Source organism: Ovis canadensis, chromosome 1 (genome assembly GCF_042477335.2).
Source record: "Ovis canadensis isolate MfBH-ARS-UI-01 breed Bighorn chromosome 1, ARS-UI_OviCan_v2, whole genome shotgun sequence".
Taxonomy (NCBI): domain Eukaryota; kingdom Metazoa; phylum Chordata; class Mammalia; order Artiodactyla; family Bovidae; genus Ovis; species Ovis canadensis.
This window is the reverse complement of record NC_091245.1, coordinates 196,065,740-196,091,482: the sequence shown is the minus strand read 5'-3', so window position 1 is coordinate 196,091,482 and position 25,743 is coordinate 196,065,740. Positions and strand designations below refer to the sequence as shown.

Genomic DNA, 25,743 nt, shown 5'->3' with positions numbered 1-25,743 from the left:
AGTTCAGGGCCTGGTACCAAAAGGTACTCAGGAAAGTTAGTTAAACTGAAATTCAGTACCCATGACTCTAGCAAATTGAGTCGTGGCTCAGCTGGTAAAGAATCTGCCTGCAATGCGGGAGACCTGGGTTCGATCCCTGGGTTGGGAAGATCCCTGGAGAAGGAAAAGGCTACCGACTCCAGTATTCTGGCCTGGAGAATTCCATGGACATACAGTGAGTGCATGAGGTCGCAAAGAGTTGGACACAACTGAGTGAATTTCACTTACTTTCAAAGAAAGCTTAAAAGTTAGCAAAAATAGAGGGCCAGAGAATCCCCAGGAGGGATTATGGTTGTACTGAGATCAGGACCTGGCACGGAAGCCAGAAACATCCAGATCCCCAGAAGCCTGGGCCTGGAGAGTGGGAGGGTCTATTGTTCTCCTGTGGGATGAATTTGGGTGTTCCATGCAGGGTTATCAGGACAATTATTACACATTCCCGCTACAAGGGGTTTTGCTTTGAGTGAGTAGACCGTAGAGGAAAGCTGGGCCCAGAAATGAGTTACTAACCAAGGGTCAAGCCAGCCAGATGATTAAAGCGACAGTGTCAAGCTGGCACAAGAGAATGATTAATGTTAATCATTCTCATGGAGGGTGGGTGGGCATTATTTGAAACAAATAAAAGTCATTTGAATTTTTACTAGGAATTTTCATCCATAATGTGATAGTGATGTAATAAAACTAAATGACTGGCAAGCCAAAGTAAACTGAGTTCTTCACCCCACACCAGGTTTATTTAGAAACTGTATATATCTCAGAAAAGTGCTCTCCCGCTTAGGCCCTGACAGAAGGCAGGGCCACTGCTGGGAGTTAGGAGCTTATTTATCAAATACATACTTTAGTGTTCACTCCAACCATCTTATTACCACTCATCTCTCTTTTCACTATCTGCTCTTCACCTGTGGAGAAAGGGCTCCAAGAAAGTGAAAGATGTTTTCTTTGCCCTTCTTTATTTTCTTTGAAAGAATAAAATTCTGCGGAAGAAAATAGCACCCAGTCATTCTCAGAAAGCTCTCACACACAGAAAGAATTACTATTTCCCCAACCTTTTTTGCATATTAGAGTGTAAATCCCACCTTCCACCGCCTCCCCCAGAAGTTTCGATGGAGACATACATTTATTTAGTGAGTTGCAATTCAGCCTGGGGGTGGAGTGTCAGAATTCAAGTTGCTTTTCCTGCGGGGTAACCCCAGGTCTTGGAGATTTCTGTAGATATAGGGGATATTGGTAAATTTGGGATGAAATTGCCAGACTGGAGCGGTCTCCCCTTTCCCCCAACCAATGGCTGCAACCAGATCCCTTTAAGAGATTGGCAAACCGCGAGGCGTCCAAGCCTGAAACAGATCCTTGTCTCTGCTCCTCCCCTGTCCCCGCGCGGCGAATGGTTTGTGCCGGCCTATATTTACCCGAGATCTTCCTCTCGGACGGCAAGGATGTGAGGCTGGCGAGGCAGCTACCGCTCGTAGCACCGGAGAGGGCGCGCTGCAAAGGCTGGCAGCCGAGCCAGGGTATCCCGGGAGCCGAGTCAGACACCCTCCGGAGAAAAGAAATGAGGTAGCGACCGTCCCGGGAGCCGACCATGCGCACGCCTGGCCCTCGGAGCCCCGCGCTGCCCCCGCCGAGCCAGCCCTAACAGTGAGCCGCGGAGCCCAAGTCCTCGGCGTCCTGCCTGTGGGAAGATGCAGTGAGCCACGGGGGGATTGCTGCGCGGGGCCCGCCGCGGCCATCCGGACCCACCATCCGAGCGCACTTGGAGCAAGCAACTGCTTCTGGGACCCGCTCAACCAAGGGGCTCTCTGCCTCCAGCACCCCTTGGAGGTGGGGAGTAGCGACCCCTGGGTACACTCGCGGTTGAGTTTCCGCGGTTTCTGGCCCTAGCGACTGTGTGTGTGTGTGAGAGGGGGGCCCATATTCACCTTCGCCGAGGAGTTCCTGCGTATTCTCGCACCACCCCGGCTGCTTTTTCTGGGGGCTTTCTCATTTATTTGCACGCGCACATCTCTTTTTTTCTAAAGACGTTTTCCGCCCCACTCTTGTGCTGTCTTTCTCTCATTTTGCCTGCTTAAGACTCTGCCCTGATCCTGCTCAGGCTGGGGTAAATCTGTGTGCTCCTTCCCTCCTACCCCTTGCAGTTAAATCTTAAAAAAAAAAAGAAAGAAATTCGACCCCTACCTCTTTTGCTGGGTTTTCGAGCCTTATACACCCCCATTCCCCCGCCCCCACTCCTGATTGGGCCACTCCCAGCAGTTTTATTTTTCGGTCTTGCCCGGGCCGAGCCCGGCCGGGGCGGGTGGCTCAGCCGGGCTCTCAACCGGCGCTCCGCCGCCGCCGCCCAGCTGCGCGGGGGCACCCTCCGGAGATGCTGCCGTGGAAGAAGCACAAGTTCGAGCTGCTGGCCGAGGCGCCGCCACGGCAGGCGTCCAAGCCCAAGGGCTACGCGGTGAGCCTGCACTACTCGGCGCTCAGCTCGCTAGCGAGGGCGTGCCCCGAAGGCGCTCTCAGCCGGGTGGGCAGCATGTTCCGCTCCAAGCGCAAGAAACTGCACATCACCAGCGAGGACCCCACTTATACTGTGCTCTACCTGGGCAATGCCACCACCATCCAGGCGCGCGGCGACGGCTGCACCGACCTAGCGGTGGGCAAGATCTGGAGCAAGAGCGAGGCGGGCCGTCAGGGCACCAAGATGAAGCTGACTGTGAGTGCGCAGGGTATCCGCATGGTGCACGCCGAGGAGCGCGCGCTGCGGCGTCCTGGCCACCTGTACCTGCTGCACCGCGTTACCTACTGTGTGGCGGACGCGCGACTGCCCAAGGTCTTCGCCTGGGTGTACCGGCACGAGCTCAAGCACAAGGCGGTCATGCTGCGCTGTCACGCGGTACTCGTGTCGAAGCCCGAGAAGGCGCAGGCCATGGCCCTGCTGCTCTACCAGACGTCGGCCAATGCTCTGGCGGAATTTAAACGGCTCAAGCGGCGGGACGATGCGCGTCACCAGCAGCAGGAGCTGGTTGGCGCTCACACCATCCCGCTAGTGCCGCTGCGCAAGCTGCTCCTGCACGGACCCTGCTGCTACAAACCGCCGGTGGAGCGCAGCCGAAGTGCGCCCAAGCTCGGCTCCATCACCGAGGACCTGCTCGGCGAACAGCAGGAGCAGGAGCTGCAGGAGGAAGAGGAAGAGGAGCACGCGGAGGGTTGCCCCGAGGAGGAGGACCGAGCTGGGGAGGGAGAGCCGGCAGAGCCAGAGGCCGAAGCGAAGCGGGCGCTGGTGGTGGCCATGCACTTCGAATGCGGGGACTTGCTGGACACGCTGGAGAGTGGCCACGAGGAGGCGCTAGGGGGCGGCGGGGTCTCGCCGGGCCTTGAGGCTGGGTCGCCTCTGCTGCTGGGCAGCACCTCCGACATGAGGGCCGAGCTTTCGCAGCTTATTAACGACCTGGGCGAGCTCAGCTTTGGCAACGACGTGCGCAGCCTGCAGGCGGACTTGCGGGTGACGCGCCTGCTGTCGGGCGAGAGCACGGGTAGCGAGAGCTCCATTGAAGGAGGGGGCCCGGATGCCAACACTGCCCCCGCCGGGGACCCATCCGGCCCTGCGGACTGCGCCAGCCCAGACGAGCCCCACTCGGGCTGAGCTCCCAGCAATGTCCTGTGCGCGCCCCTGGCGCCCGATCGTGACCCCGACGCGTCTCTCCACCACTTCCTTACCTCCCGACCTGGCCCAGGAAAGGGGAAATGGGACACTTGAGGCCCAGACCCTCCCTCTCTACACCCATACAAATGGCTGTGTTTGAAGCGGGGCTCAGATTGCAAGTGGAGATACGGGGGAGGGGAACCCTACAAGGAAGGGGAAAGAGGTCGCCATCTGGGGTCTGGGGAAGGGAAAGGCCGCTGGTGTTAGCAAGTTTCCTGTTTGTGGGGCAGCTGGGGCCTGAGGAGGAGGGGTTAACTTCCTCCCCCACCGGCCATCTGGGAGGGCCTAGCGTTGTCATTGACATGGCAGTTTTTGTGTGTGTGTGTGTGTTTTTTTTTTAATTGCTTTCACAGTGTTTAAGGCTTTAATGCCACCTCCTTGGACCCAGTCTTTTTGGTGCGAGAGCCTGGGTTGTTTACCTCAGACTCAGACCCTTGAAATTCTGCCAAATTCCTCAAATAACTAGTGGGGAAGGGAGAGGGGTGAAAGAAAGTCGCATTTTGTTTACAGTTATTGACATCCAATACCTAGAAAAAGTTTTCCTTAAGAAACACACACACCTTGCTCCTGCTCAAAAGATCTCACTCCGTGATACTGTGTAAAATATTTTTGCACTGTTGTGAAGTATTTTTGACATCTTTTTGGTTTCCTTGTACATAACTGTTCTCAGAGTCCAATGTTTATATCTTTTGCTGTGCAAAAGGGACATGTAAAATTTTGTTCAGTTGTATATACAGAAATGTGTATAAAACATTTTGTTATTTTTTAAGAGTAGCCGTGCTCTGGTTCTGTTTGCACGCCAGTGGGGAAGAGAATAAAGAGGAAAATTGAACAGAACAGGTGAGCATCCAAAGCTGCTTCAGAACATGCTTGGCCATGGGGGTGGGCGGGAGAGGGTGTGACGATGACTAGGATAGGGTTGGGAGGCTCATCTTTGTCCTTCGAAGGGCTTGGAGGTGATTGAGAAGGGGGAACCTGCTTTTTGCGTAGTCTGGGGCCTTTCTTGTCCTCTGAAACTCTGGGTACCGCAGCTAGGTCCGGATTCTTCGCTTATTCAGTTCTATAAGCATCAGCTGTTTTGACCTCTTTGAGGCAATTCTTGGAGATGCCGGGTCCTCACTGCCAGACCTGTGAGATGATTTAGGGAGGGGTAACTTTCAAGGTCTTCTAGGGTTTTACCACCTCCTGTGGTTCACCTTTTCCTTCCCAAACAGCTCAAGGAGCTGTAAAGATGAGAATTAGAGAATGGATGGGAGTCCCTATGAGGTTCTCTTAAGGAGTGGGAGCATCTCTGTTTTTCCTGAAAGGAAAAGCAAGGAGAAAGGAAAGTTAAGTTCTAGTCATGGCTTGAATGAGTCACAGTGCAGGTGGAGTGGGGTGGGGAGCAGGTGGAAAAGCCCATTTTCTTTCCTTCTACAACCCAGCCTGACCCAGTGGGAGAGTGGTTTGGAGGTCAAGGCGGAGGACTGCTCAGTCTGTGTGTGTGTCTTAGCGTTTTCATGCTTGCTCTGTGTTTGTTTCTGTTGTAAACTCCAAACAGATGTCTCGAGTTTGGCTGCACCCGATCAGCTGGAAGCTGTAATAAGATGCTGCCAAAACTGTGCCTTCTGCAAATTGTTTTTTTCCCTTTGCCCCTGTGGGCCCTTTTTTCCTATGTTGTAGAAATTGATTGCTCTCTTGGCCTTCCCTGCTGTCCTGAGGCCCTTGGTTTTGTTTTCATTGTAAATGTGTTCGGAGCAGATACACCCAGTGATCCTTAAGGAGTCTAGAATTCACTGAAACCATAGAGGAAGGAGGGGTTGGGGGAGGGGGTGGGGAGAAGAGATTTTTTTTCCTAATTAACAGAAGTTAATAGGTGATCCTTATTAGAAAAGCAAGTGTGGGTGGGTGGGAATTTGAAAAATATTCAGAGTCACTTCTTGAGGGCCTTAGAACAAGGTCCATCTTTATCTTTTATTATATTTTGACTTGGTTGAGAGTCCCTATCCTTTTTCATGAATACCTCAGATACACATTATTGAATGATGTTTTCAAACCCCCAGGTAGAGAGAGGTCAGGAAAGTCAGCTGTGTGGTCCATCACTAGTTTGCATGCTTAATCTCACATTTCAAATTATTGCCATACACGGCCAGGTTCCTCTGCTGTTTGAAACGGATGAGAGCCTTAATCAGGGTGAAGATCATTTGACAAATACTTGGAGGTGGGGCAGAGTCTACATGTCATCCTTCTTAATCCAATTGAGTCCAGAGAGAATGCCATGGTGGCTTTTGTCTGTGATTAATGGGGTTACAATGATGGGTCAGAAGATTCAGACGAATGACATTCAACACCAATACCATCAATAAATATAAGGCAACTATGTCTTTAAAGTCTGATTTTTCCTATTCTCTGATTTATAAATAGGGAAGGGGTGTTTAGAGGGTGAGGAAGGAGGAAGAAGAAAATAAGCAGACTGCAGAAGAGTCAGCTTCCCCTACCCACCCCACTGCGCCCTCCCCTCCCCTCTTTCCTCCCCTCTACTTTTTGGCTTTTATCCCCACTGCACCCCAGGGCTCTGGCTGTTGTAATTCTAGATGCGATAGGAAGGTGATACATGATTCACCTCTTCTTACATCTCAGTCTTCCAGGGATGATATCACTAGCGTAAGGAGAGATGTTTTGAATGAAAAAAAAAAAAAAAACCCGAAAACCAATTTACTCATAACACTCAGAGGGAAAAGAGTGGTGTGGCATAAGTACAGTGAGGCAGAGGAGATACAAGTTACACGTTATGGAACGCACCTGAGGTCTGGTTTATTCGTCAAACAGCTTTTCTATCTTGCAAGGTGAGGCTCCTCTTTCTCCTTTACAAGCTGATGGTACTTTAAATGCAGTGAGACACTTGCTGCATTCTTCGCCAGCGTGAGTAATCCTCCATGTCCCACAAGGAGGCATTGACTGCATGAGATGAGTGACTTCTGGTGGCAAGAGAGATGGCTGCAGGGGTGGCCGTGTACATCCACAGAGGAGGTGTTCCTCCACCTCCCTCAGCACAAGCATCCCATATTTGCACAGTTTGTTGTGTGTGTTGAGGCAGAAGGAGGGAGGAGCAGGATGGTGTAAAAGAAACAATAGTTTTATGTACCCTTTCCACTATTACAGTGTCAGACAAAACACCCACTCTACACACACACATGCTCCCCGCTAAAGAAAACCTTCTCTCACACTGCCTCATAGTCAGCAGAAGAGTAGATTTTAAACAAATTAGAAAGGTCCTGTTATACTAAGCAAGCGTGATGCCCTCCCAGGGACAGAGCTCCTTTTAAGAGTTCAGCTTGTGAAAGGAGAAAGATCTGGCTGATAGAATCCACCCCTGGCACCACACTGGAGATTAGAAAACCTCATGGGAGTTGCCAAGGACCATGAGAAACATAATTCTATTACGAGCTCATTGCCCTCATTTCTACCAGGATTTAGTAATGGAATAAGCAGAACTTTGCTCTGTGTAGTATGCATCAGTAGCCTGAATATTTGCTGGTCAGTGATGCACAACAGAGCTAGAAATGTGCACGGACAGCTGGGGCTAGGAGCCCCATCTGACACGTGGGAAACTATTCAGGGCTTCAGGCATGCAGGCAGGCCCCTGGGGCCATGGTACTCTGTATTCCCTGCACCAAGTTTTTCTATACTTGGCCACATCTGTCTCGAGGTAGTTTTTGATTTCCTCTTTGATTTCTTCCGTTGGTTGTTTAGTACCATATTGTTTAGCCTCCACATGTTTGTGTTTTTTGCAGTTTTTTTTTTTTCCCTTATAGTTGATATCTAGTCTCATAATGTTGTGGTCAAAAAAGACACGTGATGTGATTTCAGTTTTCTTAAATCTACCAAGGCTGGCTTTGTGACCCAGCACACAATCTATTTGGGAGAATGTTCCATGTGCTCAGCACATCTGGATCTGGCTTTATGGTTAGCTGGAGCCTTTCCTGCTTCTGTTGGCTTATCCATGTTCACAAAATGCCTGGGACCACCCCAATATGCCACCCATGCCCCCAGCTCTGGAGTGACCTAATTTGAACAGCCTTAAGTAATCATCATTTTGGTGGTTTGAATGGTTAGGTGGCCCTGGAGCTTAGCACTAATTCCATCACTTTTCTAGGACTGTTCAGTGACACCAGCAAAGGCCCCTGTTTCCTACCCCCAAGGAGAGGAGCCCTTGTGACTGCTTCCTTTCTGGTTTCTCCTCTTCATCTCTCCAATCCCAGTTCCTCCTGTAACACATCATTCCCCTCAGGCGTCACCTATTACCCAGCTTTCTACCTGACCCTGGCTTCATTTCTCTTCCTTTCCACAAACCTAGTTCAGACTTGAGTCACATAAACGAAAGGAAAGCCCAAACTTTAAAAGAAAAATAAGCCAAGCAGTCATTCATCAGCACCAGTCCTGCAATCCCAGGGCATGCTCTGGCCCTGCCCCCACTTAGAAATGAAGAAATGAGGCACACAGGGGTGATGTCCTGCCCAGGGTCATACAAGGAAACACCATGACCACGGGGTCCAAACTCCTAAACTCCTCTTTTCACATTCCTCCAGTTTTAATGGCTCATAACTAGGTTTTTGGCTTTGGGATCCAGAAACTGGCTGTTTCTCTCTAATGTGTCCCTACATTTTACACATGGTAGATGCTGGATAACATGTGTGCCCTTCATCAACAGGCCACTCTCCCCCCCAAGTGTGCATGTGTGTCTACTGGCCACATGATGCTGGAGGGAGAGGGGCCAGGTGTCTCTTCCTGGCAAGGACCCTGCTGCAGGGGTAGAGTGGCAGCCCCCAGAGGAACCTGGTCTCTACTTGCTTTACCTTTGAGATCTGGTCTGGCAAGGTCTTGCCCTAGAAGAGCAGGTGTAGTCTGAGGGTGGGGGCGCTCTTTCGATGGTACCATGTTTATTGATCATCTGTATCATTCCTGGTTGGCTGAGTTCTCCAAGGACAGGCATGTAACTTTAGGCCTGTCTGATCCACCAGATTTAACATAGAGCCCAACACTTAGTAGGTGCTCAGGAAATGCTAAGGAAGGAATAAAGGGGTGATTCCACTTCAGGATAGGAGAATAGGGCTGATAAAGTTCAAGGTCATCACCCAGATGGAGGAGTCAAGATTTTAAGGATATATGGATTTATATATTTTATATTTATATTTTATATATATTTTAAGTAAAGGAGGGAAGGATTGGGATTCAGTTGACTTCACTCTATATAAGTTAGATTCAGTTCTCAACTTTTTCCTTGAAACTTCCCTAATCTTCTAAGGGAAGGATGGTTCTGGTTAAAGAAGGGTGGTTTACTTGTAATTGTCTTTGAATGGAATCATGGACCAAATCTTTCCCTGTAACTTGAGCCAAGTAAAGGTTCACATAATGTGGTATGGCAGACGTCTGTAGGGAGAGTCTTGAATCCAGGCCTTGAAGTGACCTGGACTCTGGCTGCACTGAGCCAGTCAAGTCATTTTCTCTCTCTAGTCTCAGGATCCTTGTAGATAAAATAGATGGGTGTCACTGCTGTTCAGTCACGACGTCATGTCTAACTCTTTGTAACCCCATGGACTGCAGCATGCCAGGCTCCTCTGTCTTTCACTCTCTGCTGGAGTTTGCTCAAATTCATGTCCATTGAGTCTGTGATGCTTTCTAACCTCTCATCCTCTGCTGCTCCTTCTTTTTCCTTCAAGCTTTGCCAGTATCAGGGTCTTTTCCGATGAGCTAACTCTTTGCATCAGGTGGCCAAAGTATTAGAACTTCAGCTTCAGCATCAGTCCTTCCAGTGAATATTCAGGGTTGATTTCCTTTAGGATTGACTGATTTGATCTTGCAGTTTGATAATTGCAAAACTAATGTTCTGAGTTAAAAAGGAGAAAAGGTTAAAGTTAAATGTGTTTCTGCTTTCCTCTATCTCCTAGTAGGTAAGAATAGAAGAAACATCTGCCTGTGGGCTAGAAACTGTTTGGAGCTTTGGGAACACCTTTAGGTCTCACTGTGGCCTCGGCCATCACCACAGTTTAATTTGGAAGTGATGTTCCTCTTGGCCAAGGCAGAGCAGGAGTTGCCTGACAGACATCCCGTTCATTACCTCCAAACTTGGAGGCCATGCTGTGTCCTAAAATGCAGACTGATATTCTACCTAAGGGCCAGGTTGTGTGTGCTTGGTTGCTAAGTCTTATCTGACTCCTTGGGACCCCGAAGGACTGTAATCTGCCAGGCTTCTCTGTCCATGGAATTTTCCTGGCAAGAATACTGGACAGATTTCCCATTTCCTTCTCCAAGGGATCTTCCCAACCCAGGGATTGAACCCGTGTCTCTTGCGTCTCCTGCATTGGCAAGCAAATTCTTTACCACTGCTCCACCTAGCCAGGTTAGGGGACATAAAACAATGTGTCCAAGATCACTCAGCAAGCTGGGCCAGAAGTCAGATCTCCTGACTCAGAGTCCTACACTCTCATCTCCTGTATCTTTTTTTTTTTAAATTTTATTATACTACTGTATTGGTTTTGCCATACATCAACATGAATCCGCCACAGGTGTACATAAGTTCCCAATCCTGAACCCCTCTCCCACCTCCCTCCCTATACCCCTGTATCTTTTTGTATTGGGATAAGTTAGTTTGCAAGCAACCCAGCTACTCTTCGAGGAAAGAGCCTCGATCTCTGATCATGAGGGAACCTCGAAGCACTGGAGGAAGTCTGGGAGTAGGAGGGAATTGGCATCCTGGGGCATCTTCCTCACCACCTTGCTCTTCCCTGCTCCAGGACCCATCCCAATCACAGATCCCTGTCCTAGGAGAATTTGTTCTTTGCTGCCTGTCGGGGACTCCCCATCCCTTCTGTCCCAGGATTAGCCACCAATGAATGGTTCAGGAGGTCACCAGCTCACTCCCAAGATCATCTACTCTTTCTGAGAGTCTGAGGGCCAGACCGAGCTAGTCAGTTCCTTCCTTTTATGGATGAGAACACTGAGCTCAGAGAGGGGTAAGGACTTGTTCAAGTGACGTGGGTAGCTTATCGCAGAGCCATGATTAGAACTCAGGCTTCTAATGTCTCTCAATCTCTTTCCAAGATGCCATACTACTGCCTCTTAGAAGTCCTCAACAGGAACACAGGGGGCTTCTCTGCCTCAGTGACGTGGGCTGAAGATGTGTGTGTGAAGTGCAGGGCCCGCCTCCCTTCCAGAAGTGCCCACATTCATGCTTCACCTTTTCAAGCTATTGTTCCTAAAGCCAACAGTGAGTCCCAAATTCTTTCCTAAGCCACTTTTTCAGGAAACTGACATTTTAATAGGGGTCTCTTGGATTTTAAAGCTTTTAAGATGTAAAAGGCTGAATAATAGAATTTCAGGCACTGTGTTGGAGGAGGCCACAGTGAGCAGGAAGAAATATTTTAGTGCATCACAGATGCACTCTCCTAACATCACAGATGTTCTGCGGTAATAAGCCATGTTCCTAAAGGTTGCACTTTTGAAGCTGAACTCATACACAGAGAAAGCGAGGTTTCCAAGATCACCTGAGTTCAAGGAGGGAGGGTGAGTAGGGCCCCTGGGTCCTACTCTCAGTTCTGTGTACTCAGTCAGGGCTGGCAAATGATTCCCAGGCACCATTTAAAGATCTACAAGACCAAGAACTGCAGTTCCTCGCCCACAGCTGCTGTCTGTCCTCTCCCAAGGTTTCCTTGGCAGGTAAACCTGTCTTAGTCCTTGCAGGCCAATACATTTCATCCTCCGCGTCCTTGACTCCCAGGGAAAATGCTCACACTGCCTGGCTTCCAATAGAGGAGCTCATCTCTTTAAAGGAGCACTATGCGATCAGGTGCTCCTATTTATGCTGCTTGTTCGAATGAGATATGGAGCCACACCAAGGTGTGTGGGGCTCTTCTCACATCAGTAATGCTGATTAAGGAAGTTCGCAGAGCCCATGGCTGGTCAGACCCTTTTGGAAGTGTTCACGTTGATGAAGTCCAAAGAGACTTTAGTTTTTTGTATTACGTATCTCTGCTACTTCCTTCCTTTGACCCAGGTCTTAGAAGATGTCCAGTGTTAACTGACAAGTGTGAGACTGGGGGCTAAGATGGAGTGGCCACAGTATTCCTGTGAGTGAGACTGTGGGTATAGCTGAAAGAGAAGTGGACTTGAGGCTTGGTTCTAGCCTTGATTTTCCCGTACATCAGCTCTTTGACCTTGGGCAATTTCCTTTGGGGGGCCAGTTCTTTTTGTGCAATGGAGATAGTGACAGCTAACCAAACCATCTCTCAGGTTGCTTTGAGGCTCCAAATCTAAATGTTGAACAAGTTGGTGCTCTTGATAAAGAGCAGTGCAGGAAAGGAGTGGTGTCTGCTGGAGTATTTGGATTGAAATAACGCAGTTGGGATGAGTGAGCATTCATGGGGCTCCCCCAAAGAACAAATGTGTACCTGGGCAGGGACATTTTCCATGAAACATGTTCCAGAACCCAAGGAGGGAAAACAGGCAAATGAGGAAGTAATCTGTTAGGAAGAGGAAACAGTAGGTGGGGGTTTGAATGGCATGCTTTCTGTGGAAATATTATGGGCTAATTTTCCATCTGAAGTTCTAGATACTCACCTAAGCAAGTGGCTCCATCTCCAGCCCAAACTCTTCCACCAGCTATGGCAGAAAAGATGGCAACTGTCTGTGTTCTCGGGCTGGAGTTTTGTTTGTTCTCTGTAAAGAGAGTCGTTTTGTCTCATGTGGTCATCAGCCCAGATCAGTATTTCTCGTGTGATTACTGTTCTATACTCAGATCAACAGGCATACACACTACCGCCCCAAAATATTTGCAGTCATTGACCTCTCTAACAGATGGCCCTGAAATGGACAGAGTCCTCTTTTCTAGAAATGTGGAAGCTCTAGGTTGTTTCTTGGGAGACATGCTATATAAATAGAGTATACACAGGGGTGCTTAGGATCTCTTGCCCTAATGCAGCTGGTGTGTGTGTGTGTGTGTGTGCATGCATGCATGCATGTTCCTGTGGGTATGCCTGGGACCGTGCTCTAGGGCATAGCCGAGCTGTACTGTAAACTCAAACTGTTGTGCTTGGCGTCATGGGGAATGATCAGTGAAAACTCATAGCACAATGCGAGAGCTATGCTGATCCTCCCAGAGTTTGGCCAAGAAAAACTTCAAGTCGCATCTCCCTTTCCTTTCCATTGTACTCTGAGTCTTCTTTTTTGTTTGCTTTTAATCTTAAAGGGTCCTTAAGTGAAGAGGAATCACCAGTTTCCTTGAGGAAGCCTCTGTGTCTTGGGGGCCCATGATCCACGGAGGCCTCTACTGGGACGGCTTAGCTGCGGCTGGCGGGATCTTCACTGTGGCATGAGAACTGGTTCACTTCAGACAGTTCCCATTGACACCAGTGTCTTCATGTAATTATAGTAGAGCCATCTTTCACTTTCAAAAGTGACCTAGTTTGGATGATAAATTATACGTTTCCCTACCTATTACCTAGATAATTTTGACCTTAACCTGTGCGTGTCTTCATCCATTCATTCCCATTCTCTCCTTCACTGAAAAAAATTTATATAATGCACCTACTGTGTGCCAAGCACTCTTCTGGTTGTGGGCGTGAGGTGGGTGAGTCTGAGGAGGAGATTGGGGTGGACCTAGGGAGACAAGAAGGTATCCCTTCTCCCATGGAGATTGTAATCCAGTGGAAGAAACGAAAACATGTAATAGCTGTGTGCTTAGTCACTCAGAGACCTAGGGAGGGACTAAAGAGTGGAATGGAGCAGAAAGGAAGGCCACCACAAGTGATTAGCACCTACTGTATGCAAGGCAAAGGACTGGGCAAACCAAGTGCGTGCCTCTCATCGTAGTGGAGTGAGTAACAGGTAGATCTGAGACTATGGTCCAGGTCTCCAGATTCTAAGTACTCTACGTGCACAGACTGATGTGGGGCAGGGGGATTATGAGCAAAGGATACTGGAGGCTGGCTGGGTAGACAGGAGGGAGAGTAATAGGGAGGGGCCAGAGGGGGTAAAGAGGGGAGGTTGGCAACTGGCGAGCATGAAGCTATGGGTGGGGTCTGGGCCATAGTTTCCATTATGTGGCTGTCATCAAAGTGCCCAATAAATAAAGGTTTGCAATTACAAGGAGACAGGGGTTTGGGACTCTCCCAGCAGCAGGGCCCAGATGTTAATTAAGCCTGAGATAGGTTATTATCTCTCTCCATTGGATTGAACAGAGGGAAATTGATGCAGATGGCAGGTTGGGGACTTGCTCATGTGGCTGTTATATGTTATTATTTCTGGATTTTAAGAGGCACTCAACCTGGGGTTCTGGGGTGCAGCCGAAGGGAAGAAGCCACATTTACGTACTAGTCACTGAGGATGTTTCCCGCTCCTCCCTCACAGTTCAGGAAGGGCCTGCCCAGGCACACGGCATTTACCCTGTGGCTTTCTGAAGTCACCTGACTTGTGTTCCCACAATGGGGCTGCCACAGAGCCAGAGAGCAGAGCATGGGGTGCAGAGTGGTGGAAACTTCAGGCTGGAACAGCGTGAAGTCCTCAGTGCAGATAGGCAGAGAGGTTATTAAAATAGCCAACAACGGGCTCACCATGTTCACCCACCCTTCTGAACAGACACTGGCTGTAGCATTGGCCTGGTGTGGGTCTTAGAGGTTTCTGTTTGGCCAGGTGCTAACTCTTTGAGAGCTGGGTCTTAGACAGGTTTCTGTGTGTGGAGGGGGAGCGGGTTCAGAGAAAGGGCCCAGGGTCAGGGTGACTCAAGAAGTGCTACTACAAAGAGGCTTGGGTCAATGGTTTTCTACTTAAAGAGAAATAATTCAGTGTTTTACTGCTCATACGTCTGTAGCCAGCAGAATATCAATTATGAGAAACGTTCTTTTTTTTTATCAGGTAGTGCAGTGGTGAAGAATCTGCCTGCCAGGGCAGGAGATGTGGGTTCTGTCCTTGGGTCAGGAAGATCCCCTGGAGAAGGGAATGGCTATCCACCCTGTATTCTTGCCTAGAGAATCCCATGGACAGAGGAGCCTAGTGGGCTACAGTCCATGGGGTTGCAAAGAGTTAGACATGAGTTAGTGACCGAGCACCTATGCACTTTTTTAAATCTATAAATTAACAAGTATCAAAGGTTTTGTAATAAGAATATTTTACTACAAATAATAATATTTAATCCTTTCACAATAACACCATTGGGCTTTGCTTTCTTTCTTTTTTAAAAAAAATCATTGTATTTGTTTATTTATTGGCTGTGCCGGGTCTCAGTTGAGGCATGTGGGATCTTTGATCCTTGCTGGGGTGTGTGGGGTCTCCCAGCTGTGGCACGTGGGATCTAGCTGTTCTAGTGAACCTGGACCCCCCACACCAGGAGCACGGAGTCCCGGCCACTAGACCACCAGCAAAGTCCCTGGACTTTGCTTTCATGCCTGTTTTCTAATGGGCTGCTTTCCAGATACCAAGAGGATGTTTATGTTTGGCTGGTCAGTGGACAGGGAACCTTCCTAACACTTGCTTTTTGGATATTGGGGAGAGCAAGTTTTTCTTTCTTCCTCAGTGTCTTCCATCAACAGAGTTTTAACATTGTTGCAAGACAGACAGTCATCTGTGGATGGGCTACTTGTGTCTATCCATCTTTGCAGACCTGGTAACTGCTTATTGATGAAAAAGTGAGTTGCTTAGAGTCAACCTTTTTTTCTGAGCATCATTTGGAACCACTGAACAGGAACTGCACTCCCAACATCACATGTGAGGTGGGGGTTACAGATGAAGGGCCGGGGGAGAGGGAGACACAAGCAGGAAGACAGCAGGAAAGCTGGGTTAGTCGCTATTCACACCCACAGGTATTTATCAACAAGCACTTCTTGGCTAATCTATCGAGCAAAAGAAGAGGAACATTCTTTGGTTTGTGGCTCAGAAAAGCGGTCAGCCATCATTTTCAGGCAAAAACTGTGGAGCAGCATGGACCTCTTTTGCCGACCCTGGCTTCAATCCCTCCAGGAGTCCCAATTCTAAAGGATACTACAAAGATTTCCTAATTAGACTTTTACTGTGCTTAGAGACATAGGGATGTAGGCTGCTAGGCAGAGTATGCCCATGATCTGGAAGATCAAAGTAAGACGTGGCTTACTTCTGAAACTTGACCTTGGTTTTCAAGGGCTGAATAATAACAATAATGACAATAAAAAAAGATGGAAGATGTTTTGAAATACTATAGTGACCTAGTTATGTTCCATCTGGGAAAGGCAAACAAGCATGAGTTACTTTAATTCTCTTCAGCACATCTGTTAAAAGACTGATTGAACATTCAGGGCAAGCCTTAGAATGAGCAAGCTTGCCCAGATTGTAATGGCCAGTCCTTTGTGTAGATCTTGCAGAATAAAAAAGCCATAATGAAAATGATGACTACAGGCCTGGCCTCTGACTGTCCATGGCTCACCTAGGGGATGTCTGACTTATGAGTTTGCCCGACTACATGCTGAGTCTCCGTTTAGGAGATCTTGCCTTGAATGTACTCTCCATGTTCTACTAAATTCATAGTCACAGGATGACTACCATCATGTTAAAATTTTATTTAAGTCATTCAGTAATGTTTATAAAAGACATTTGGCACACATTAAATTTCACAAATAATAACTAATATTTTATAGCTATAGCATACGGAAATATTTTTATATCCATTATCTCATTTGATCTTCACTAGGCCTCTGAGATGGGTAGATATTATGACCTTTTTATAGATGGGGTCTTCCCAGGTGGCTCAGTGGTAAAGAATCCACCTGTCAATGCAGGAGACGTGGGTTCGACCCCTGGGTTGGGAAGATGCCCTGGAGTAGGCAACTCACTCCAGTATTCTTGCCTGGAAAATTCCATGGACAGAGGAGCATGGCAGCTACAGTCCATGGGGTCACAAAGAGTTGGATACAACGAAGCGTGTATACACACACACACACACACACACACACACACAGGAGGAGATTAAAGTACACAGAGAGGGAACTGGCTTAGAATCATAGTGTCAGACATATTAGTGATCAGCTGGTCACTGATTTTCTTTTTTCAGATGGAAAAGCCAGCTGGAGGGAAGAGACTTGCTGAATCTCTTAGTAACAGAAGCAGAGCTAATTTGCCAAAGTTGTTTTCTGACAATTATTTTAAGAAAACTACCTGAAATCCAAGTCATTGTCCATTGATTTGGGGCTTAAGCTTGAATGTGACTGGGGAAAGGGGAGTGGCTGCCCTCCAGCCTTGGGGCCAGGGCCTGGACCAGAGCCACTAACATGTGGCCCACTAGTTGTTTTGAGCCTATAACTGTTCAATTTAAAACACATAACAGACACAGAACCTAAGAGATGGGGTTTTAATTATGCAAGTGGCCTATTTGGTCCTTGAAGAAGGATAGAGAAAACAGATGGAGGCAGAGTCTTGGGAGCTTCAGCCACTATAGAAAGTTCTGGAAGGGCTCTTGGTCCTCACTCCCCTCCCTCTACATCCCCCACCTCCCTAAGCAACCTGTACCCCTGTATGCCAGGAGCCTTGCTAAGCTCTGGGGTCAGAGAAATCCTTAGCTCAGCACATTCCCACTGCCTCACCCCGCTGACCTCCCAGCACCATCTTCCCTCCTCCAGACCCAGACTCTCCCATCACACAGGACATAGCGCCGGGCGCTGAAGACAAGGAGACTCACTCTAGGATCCTGCCCTCAAGGAGCTTGTGGATTTGGTGAGGGGAGGAAAAGCAGAGGTACACAGAACTAGCCATGACTCCCCAAAGTTCCCCCACTGAGCTCTCCCTAAAATACCATGTGGATACAAGGGGGGCAGCTGGAGGAAGAGGACAATGCTGATGTGCCCAGAAGGAGGAGTGGGCCTGTGACTGGGAGCAGGGCGTTGTAGGGTGTAAGAATATCAAGGGGAGACATGAAGAGTATGGTTATTCATCAGAGAAGTGCCTTGGGATTCAGTGTGTGTGTGTGTGTGTGTGTGTGTGAGAAGATGGATCACTGGTCACAGGCAGCCTGTACACCCAGCAACTCTGACCTTTCCATGGAAGACTGTGAGTGTGAAGGATGGGAAGGATGGGAAGCATGGTGCTGAGAGAAGATGCGCAGGAGGTGGGAGGGAGGAGGGGCAGGCGTGAGGAGGGAGGGGACAGGGAAGTTGTTGTTTAGTCACTAAGTCGTGTCCAGCCCTTTGTGACCCCCATGGACTGCAGCACACTAGGCTTCCCTGTCCTTCATTATCTCCTGGAGTTTGCTCAGATTCATATCCACTGAGTTGGTGATGCTATCCAACCATCTCATCCTCTGTCATCCCCTTCTCCTCCTGCCCTCAATCTTTCCCAGCATCAGAGTGTTTTTTTTTTTTTTTCCCCAATGAGTTGGCTCTTCACATCAGGAACAAGGAAGAAGCTCTCAAAATAGTCCTGGCAGGAGATGATGAAGACCTGGGCTGAGGGGGAGATGCTGAGTATGGGGGAGGGGAACAGCTTGCAGGAACACTTCAGAATAATCAGGAGGATAAGAATGAGGGAGAGTGAGGTGCAGGGGAGCTGGCTGGCACTGGCACTGGCTCAGGGGACCAGCTGTGTACATCCTTTCCCAACTCTACCTCAGGAACATCCTATTGGGAGATTTAAGTCAACGGCCAGAGAAGCATTAAGGCCACAGAAATCAAAAAAGTCTGTGAACCAAGACCTTTCTCCTCAGAGAGCCAGATGTTTAGGAACATTTGCACCGCTGAGGAGTTTCTCCTGCTGTGGGTGATGTGGAGGGCGGGGTCGGAGAAGTGGCCTAGGGAGGTTTCAGGGGCATTTGAGATAAGCCTTGGGCAGGGGCTTTTTCTGGTCGGTAGGGTGTGAGGGAAGATACTTTCTGTGAACAATCAGTGTGAACAAAGCCCCTCCCCCTCTTCCTCTGGAGTGTCTCGGCACAGAGCTGGGAGCTTAAGAAATGCTTGGTGGCCTTCTGCGGGCAACTGCTAGCAGAGTCTTCAAGGAGATTTTTATGAAACGGTAGAGAAAAGGCACCACTAAAATGTTTCTTAAATACTTACATGTCCATGATGCACGCTTTCCATGAACTGGCCTATCTATGCCAGGAGTTTCTCTACACACAGAGCACTCCCTAAATCCTGCGGTAATGGTTCTTGAATTACCTTAAGAATGGCCCAGAAATTTTCCTGCATTATTTTTATCAGGGGAACACTAGAGAGTGTTCTAAAGACTTTCTCAAGATCATAGCTAGTTAATGACCTTCACCAGGATCAGCCCTTTAGACACGGAAGTTGTGTTAGTTACCTATAGATGCAGAGCACTCCCATCTTTTAAAAAAGCAGTTAAAAAACTGGCTCAAAACAACAATAAATATTTATTATTGCAAAGTTTTTTTGAGTCAGGAATTCAAGAGTGATTTCGCTGTGGGGATTTGGCTTGGGGTCTGTGTTAGTCAAGGTCTTTCTGAGAAATAGAAAGGATAATTTTATATACATTATATATATATTAGATAGTATGTATCATATATATTATATAATTTATATATTACATACTATATTAATGTATAGTATATAATAGTTTATATACTATACATTATATAAACTAGTATAATATATATAAATTATATAAGTATATATATAACATATACATAAAATATATGTTAATATGCATAATTTTATTATCAGAAATTAGCTCACATGCTAAAGGTGCTAAGAAGCCCCAAGCTCTGTCTACAGCCTGGCGTCTAGGGAAGCTGGTGATGTAATTCAGTCTGAGTTCAAAGGCCTGAGAGTCAGGGGAGCCAACGGTGTGAATCCAAGTTTGAGAACGGGAGAATCTGAGATAAGATATTACAGCTCAAGCAGAGAGGCAGGAAGAAGAGGAATGAATTCCCCCTTCTCTACATTCATTCTATTCAGGCCCTCAGGGGACTGGATGATGCCCACCCACACTGGGGACAGCCATCACCCATACCGAGTCTACAGATCCAGATGCTAATCTCCTCCAGAAATGCCTACACAGACACACCCAGAAACCATGTTTCATCTGGATGCCCCATGGCCCGTCAAATTGCCACAGGGAATTAACCAGTGTGGGCGTGCATGTGTGTTCTGTCATGTCTGACTTTTGCAGCCCCATGGACTGCAGTCCACTAGGCTCCTCTGTCCATGGGCTTTCCCAGGCAAGCATACTGGAGTGGGTTGCCATTTCCTTCTCCAGGAGATCATCCCTACCCAGGGATCGAACCCACGTCTCCTGCGTCTCCTGCATTGCCAGGTGGATTCTTTAACACCTGGGAAGCTGTAAGCCTCATGGGAGTCTCTCATTAAATTACCCTAGAGATGTCGGCTGGGGCTGCAGTTGCTGATGGGGCTGGAGGATCTGCTGGCATGGCAGTTCACACAGCTGGCCCTTTCATGCTGGTGTGGGCAGGAAGCTGCAGTTCCTCACCCGGGCCTCTGTGTGGGTCAGCTGGGGCATCCACGCAACACAGGAGCTGATTCTTCCCGAGTGAGTAATCCAGGGAGATCGAGGCAGAAACTCCAACGTCTTTTATGACTTAGCTTCAGAAGTCATCGTCATCATGCCCATCGTATCCTCGTAAGTGAGTCTTCTTCAGCGTGGGAGGGGCTGACACAAGAGGCAGGACTCATCAGGGACCAGCTTGGATGCTGGTTACCAGAGAAGCCAACACAGGAAATGAGTTAAAGCCAGGAGTCTCTCGAAGTCAGAGGACACGGTTCCGCCATCTGAAAGGTAGGGATCCCATTAAAGACTCAACCTCCTTTATCTAAAAAGAGGGACTATTGGTCCTTCTTTGCTTGCTCTAATGGGCTGTGATGAGGACCAAGCTGCAAAGAACAGTACAGATGTTAGTTCTGGTGCTTATTCCTAAACTATGTTTGTTTAAAAACAAAAAGTAAGAGAAGAGAAACTTACATCCTTGCTATGGATCAGTCCTTGCTGGCATCCATGCTGGCTCTTCAACAAAGCCGAGGGGTTCAGGCCTCCAGGGGAGGGAGCTGCAGTGTGGTGGGTACAAGGATGGGGTGAGGCTTCCTGGGCTCACAGCTCAACTCCTCCTCTCACCAACAGTGTGACCGGGAGCCAGATACTCAATTCCTTTGTGCCACAGCCTCCATACCTATTTCTGTGGAAATGATGACAGTACCAGCTTCAAAGGAACATTGTGGTAGTTAAATTAGCTAATTCAGGTGAAACATTTAGAACAATGCCCCCTGACAATTTAGTGACTGCTTGATGTAAACCTAGCTTTAGCTCCAGCATGGCCACAAAGTCTGGCAACGTAGCTATTATTTTATTATGCATTATAATGTGATATCCATAAACCATTTATTATATATGTGCCTGTGTTGCCCAACTTAGTGGCCAACCTATATTATGCCCTCTAATCCTGATTGTCCAGGCAGTATACTCTGTCCTTTAGTTGTGCCTGTGATCCAGTTGGCAGATCTGGTTTAAGATTCTAATCTCTCATTAGAGGGGAGAACGCTATCATTTTGCTTATTAATGTCGGCCCCACCTCTAAGCTTCCCCAGATGTGGGGCTCTGTTAACACTGCTCTCCAGTGTGTTGCTCACCCTAGTGGGCCTCATCCTTCTATGAACACAGGACAGAGCAAGATACCCTGTGCTATTAAGCTGGTTTTGCAAACTGCAGTGGGCCACCACAAAATGGTGTAAAGATACACCTTACTTCAAAGAGGGCAGGGTACCAGACATCAAATGAAAGGAGTTCCAGACAACCTGTGAATGTCTCCTGGGGAAGGAATGGTCTACAGTGGGCAAGTTTAGAGTTCCAGAGATGTATCCCATCTTAGCACGATTGAACTTACAAAATTCTGAGCCTAGAAACTGGTAGTTTTGATGGTGATAAAGCTTATGTTATAAAATGACTCTGCAAATAATTTACCAGTTTCTGTAAATACCCAGCTGTTTGGTTTGTTTAAAATATTTTTTTTTGTTCATTTTCTGTTTTAAAGGATTTGAGGATCTTTTTGGAGAACATCTATCACCTGGAAGGTTTTCCCAAAATATGTTCTTGGAATAGTAATCCCATAGGGTGTTACTGGATGTTACATTAGGAAAGGTTACAATGATAAGATGAGGTCAGTAAACATAGTTGAATGTTTCCTTTTTACAGTTCTTCTCAGAGCCATTAATAACTAAGATGCCTTATGAGGCTTTATGAGAGTGATACAATCATAAGATTTCCCCATATTTGTTTGATCATAAACCCTTTTGGGGAGGATATATTTCAGAAAAAGTATTAAGTGAAGTATAGATACAGGAAAACATAGACCTAACAATTGCAAGCCTACTACTATTTTGTGTGCGGTACATCCATACTGGATTGTTTCTGGTAACATCATGCCCCTCTCTTAAGAACTGCTTGCAGTCCCATTCGTATGGTCCCCGGGGATGGGTGTTTTCTTGGCCAGAAGCAACACATCTAGCCGTAGGAGTGAGCACTAGACCTGGGCTGGGCCACTCATCCCCTTTTCTGAAATCTTTGGATTTGGGACCAATAATCCTTTCCCAGGTGACTGAGGCTATAAGACATAAACTGTAAAGAGCTATTAGTTGTGTTTTCAATTATAGAAATATAGAAAGCTATTCTGTGGTGGGGTTTAATCGTACTAAAGGAAGAGAGAAAAGCATGGGAGATGGAGAGTCCAGATGCATTTGATTCCTTGGTTCTGGTTCTGAACTGCTCATTCCATTCCCACTTGTGTGTGGTTTGGATCATCTGTCAGTTCCACTCAAGGTGTGGTTGTGGACCAGTGCTGGTTCCCAAACCGTGCGTTACCAGTCCATGGTGAGGTAAATTCAGAAACTGAGTGGTTAGTAACTTTTATAGTAATTGACATTGCTGAGATAGCAAGTGGCATTTTATTTCCTTAGTTACTAAAGTGTTGATCTATAATGGATTTTAATAGCAATTGTAAAAAACCTAACTCTTCAGCTCAGATGGTTTGGGAAACTCTGTCCTATAAGGTATTCCAGCAGGACTGCCACATACAGTTGTGTAGGTAGTACACTGCACAACTCTAGGAAGGACCTTTTGTATAGATGGCAATGTGAATGATTCCACCCTGCCTGAGTTATACATTGCGCAACAAGCCCAGCAGTTGACACAGCCCTTTGATCCCAGTATCCTTCCAACAAATCCCTTTTCTGTTTTACTTAAATTAGCCAGAGTCTTTTTATTGTTGTTGCTTTCAACCTATGGAAATTTAAATAATACATCTTCTCCTGTCCCAGTGGCCTACTTCAAGTGTCTACTCTACATGAGACCTGGTTCTGGAGTTTGACTTTCCCATGGTATGATTCATCCATTTTGCTGCCTTGTTAGTTCTCATAGAAAGAAAGCAGCTTAGCACATACTGCTTGGAAGGACGCCAAACATTCTACTCCACCAACCTGACAGTCTGTGGCTGGGCACGCTAGCACTTAAAGACTCTCTTTCCTTCCACTTCTGAGCCCCAGTGGAACAGACTCTCACAGTTACCATGGGTGAAGGCAGGCCAGCTGAGCATTCTGAACACTTTTTCAGTGGGCTTGTAACATGGGTGTCTTTCTAGAACAGTTTTGTAATATATAAAGCTTTAAAAATGCCCTTTGCCTTTCTGAGAATTACATTTCTAAGATACTCTCTTGAGGATCTGAAAGGTCATTAAAGGCTTATGCCCAAAACGGCCACTATGTTTTGACTGTAAACAAAGAGATTAAGAATAACCAGAATATCCAATATATAGTTGACCCTTGAACAAAACAGGTTTGAACTCAGGGCCCACTTATACCAGATTTTTTTTCCCAATAAATAAGCAGTTGGATATTCCTTATTTGTGGGCTTTACATCTGTAGGTATGGAGGGCCATATGCACTTATTGCCATCCACCGTTTCATATAAGGGACTTGGGCATCCCAGGATTTTGTTACATTTGGGCACTCCTGGAATAAATCTCTCTCAGATACCAAGGGGGACTAAGTAGATAACCGAGGATCTAATCAAGTAGATAATAGAAAACTAGTGAAAAAATAATCTGAAGTCATTAAAATTGTATATAGAGTTTCTTACAGTATGGAAAATTATATATATATTTCATTAAAAATAATAACTGTGGTTTAGTAGCTCAGTCATGTCTGACTCTTTGAGACCCTATGGACTGTAAGCCGCCAGGCTCCATAACATTTCCTAGGCAAAAATACTGCAGTGGGTAATCATTCCCTTCTCCAGGGGATCTTCCCAGCCTATGGATCGAACCTGGTCATAGTTTGCAGATGGTCTTCTGCATTGCAGGCAGATTCTTTACCAACTGAGCCACCACTAGACTATATATGTAAGGGGAAAATGCTAAGAAAAAAGACTGAAGAGAAATAGGCTAAAATGTGAATAGTGACTGTCTCTGAGGAGTGATATTTTGAGTAATTAGCATAAAATGTATTTTTCTAAAATTAAAAAAAATTACGTTAAGGTTACATATTACTTTGATAGTCTGGGAAAAATGAAGTTAACTACTTAAAAAGGAAAAAGAGAAGGTAGCTGTATGTTTGAGGTTGGGCCCTGAAACACTGCTCGTGGGGTCACTGGAGGCTTCAGGTCTCAGCCGAACAGTTTGATTTTCTTGGTTCTTAGAGAACGCCTGGCGGAGAAGGCAATGGTACCCCACTCCAGTACTCTTGCCTGGAAAATCCCATGGACGGAGGAGACTGGTAGGCTGCAGTCCATGGGGTCGCTAGGAGTCAGACACATCTGAGCGACTTCACTTTCACTTTTCACTTTGATGCATTGGAGAAGGAAATGGCAACCCACTCCAGTGTTCTTGCCTGGAGAATCCCGGGGATGGGGGAGCCTGGTGGGCTACCGTTGAGCCTGGTGGGCTGCCATCCATGGGGTTGCACAGAGTCAGACACGACTGAAGCAGCTTAGCAGCAGCAGCAGCAGGGAACACCCAGACCAGAGGCCCTGACAAGCATACACAGCCCAGCTCAAGATAGGCACTCACATCTGAACTGAGAGCTGATGCCCAGCAGTGCATTTTCCCATGAGTAGCATCTCCTGATCTTGTCATCCGTTCCAGGAGTGCCTCTTTCTGGGGAAATACTCATGATAGCAAGGTATGCGCAAAGAGGCTCAAAAGAGATTGAGTCATGAGAGGAAGGCTATGCATTCCCCACCCCAACAACACTGCTCCTGGGTACATGGCCTGGACAAACCCAGGCATTTGCACAAAAACTTATTATGCCATTGTAATACTAAAAAATTGGAACATTGGGGATAAAGTGGAAAAATTGCTTTCCATCCAAAGAAGAATGGTATATAAATTATAATATTTTCATATAATGAATACTTTATTATTCAGCATCAAAGTAAATGAATTAGCATTAACATAGGTGAAAACCTGATCAAGAATGTCAGCAAAAAACAAAGCACGGAGCAGTTTGATTCCATCTATATTGATATTACATTTCATATATTATTTATTATACAAAACATTATCATTTATTAACACTATATTAATTATAATATTTACATTTATCATCCCGTTAAGTTAAAACATGTGAAAATACCATTATTTATGGATGTTCACATGTAGTGAGAGTAAAGTCTGGCATGAGAATAATAAACATCAATTTCCAGAGAGTGGTTTCCCCTGGGGATAAAAAAAAGGAAAAAGAAATCAGGGAGTGGCATATGGAGGCTTCAGAGATACCGGTTTATATCCGTTTACATATGGTTTTACCTTTAAAAATGTAAATCTGAAGCAAGTCTGGAGAGGACTGTTAAGATCTGACAAAGCCTGATGAAGTGCTCAAGTTATATCTTTGTCTATTCTCTTTTGCCTTTTGGAACTATTTCATAAAAAAGAAAAGAAAGTAACAAATAGAAAGGGCACCATCCCAAGAGGTTCTGAGCGTTAGATAGGTGGAAGCAACCAAGGAGAGAGGGTCTGTGCTCAGGATGTAAGTCTAGACGTGGTAACACCAGGCTGGGAGGGGAGGGCCACGGATGCC

The 25,743-nt window shown here is 46.9% G+C and overlaps 1 protein-coding gene across 1 annotated transcript; it reads left to right on the top strand.

The window, feature by feature from the left end:
* The first annotated feature begins 1,411 nt into the window (after window positions 1-1,411).
* FAM43A (family with sequence similarity 43 member A) lies at window positions 1,412-6,087 on the top strand. Its single transcript, XM_069557351.1, has one exon. The coding sequence runs from the start codon at window positions 2,399-2,401 to the stop codon at window positions 3,662-3,664; it is 1,266 nt and encodes a 421-aa protein (XP_069413452.1). The 5' UTR covers window positions 1,412-2,398; the 3' UTR covers window positions 3,665-6,087.
* The last annotated feature ends 19,656 nt before the right edge of the window (window positions 6,088-25,743 follow it).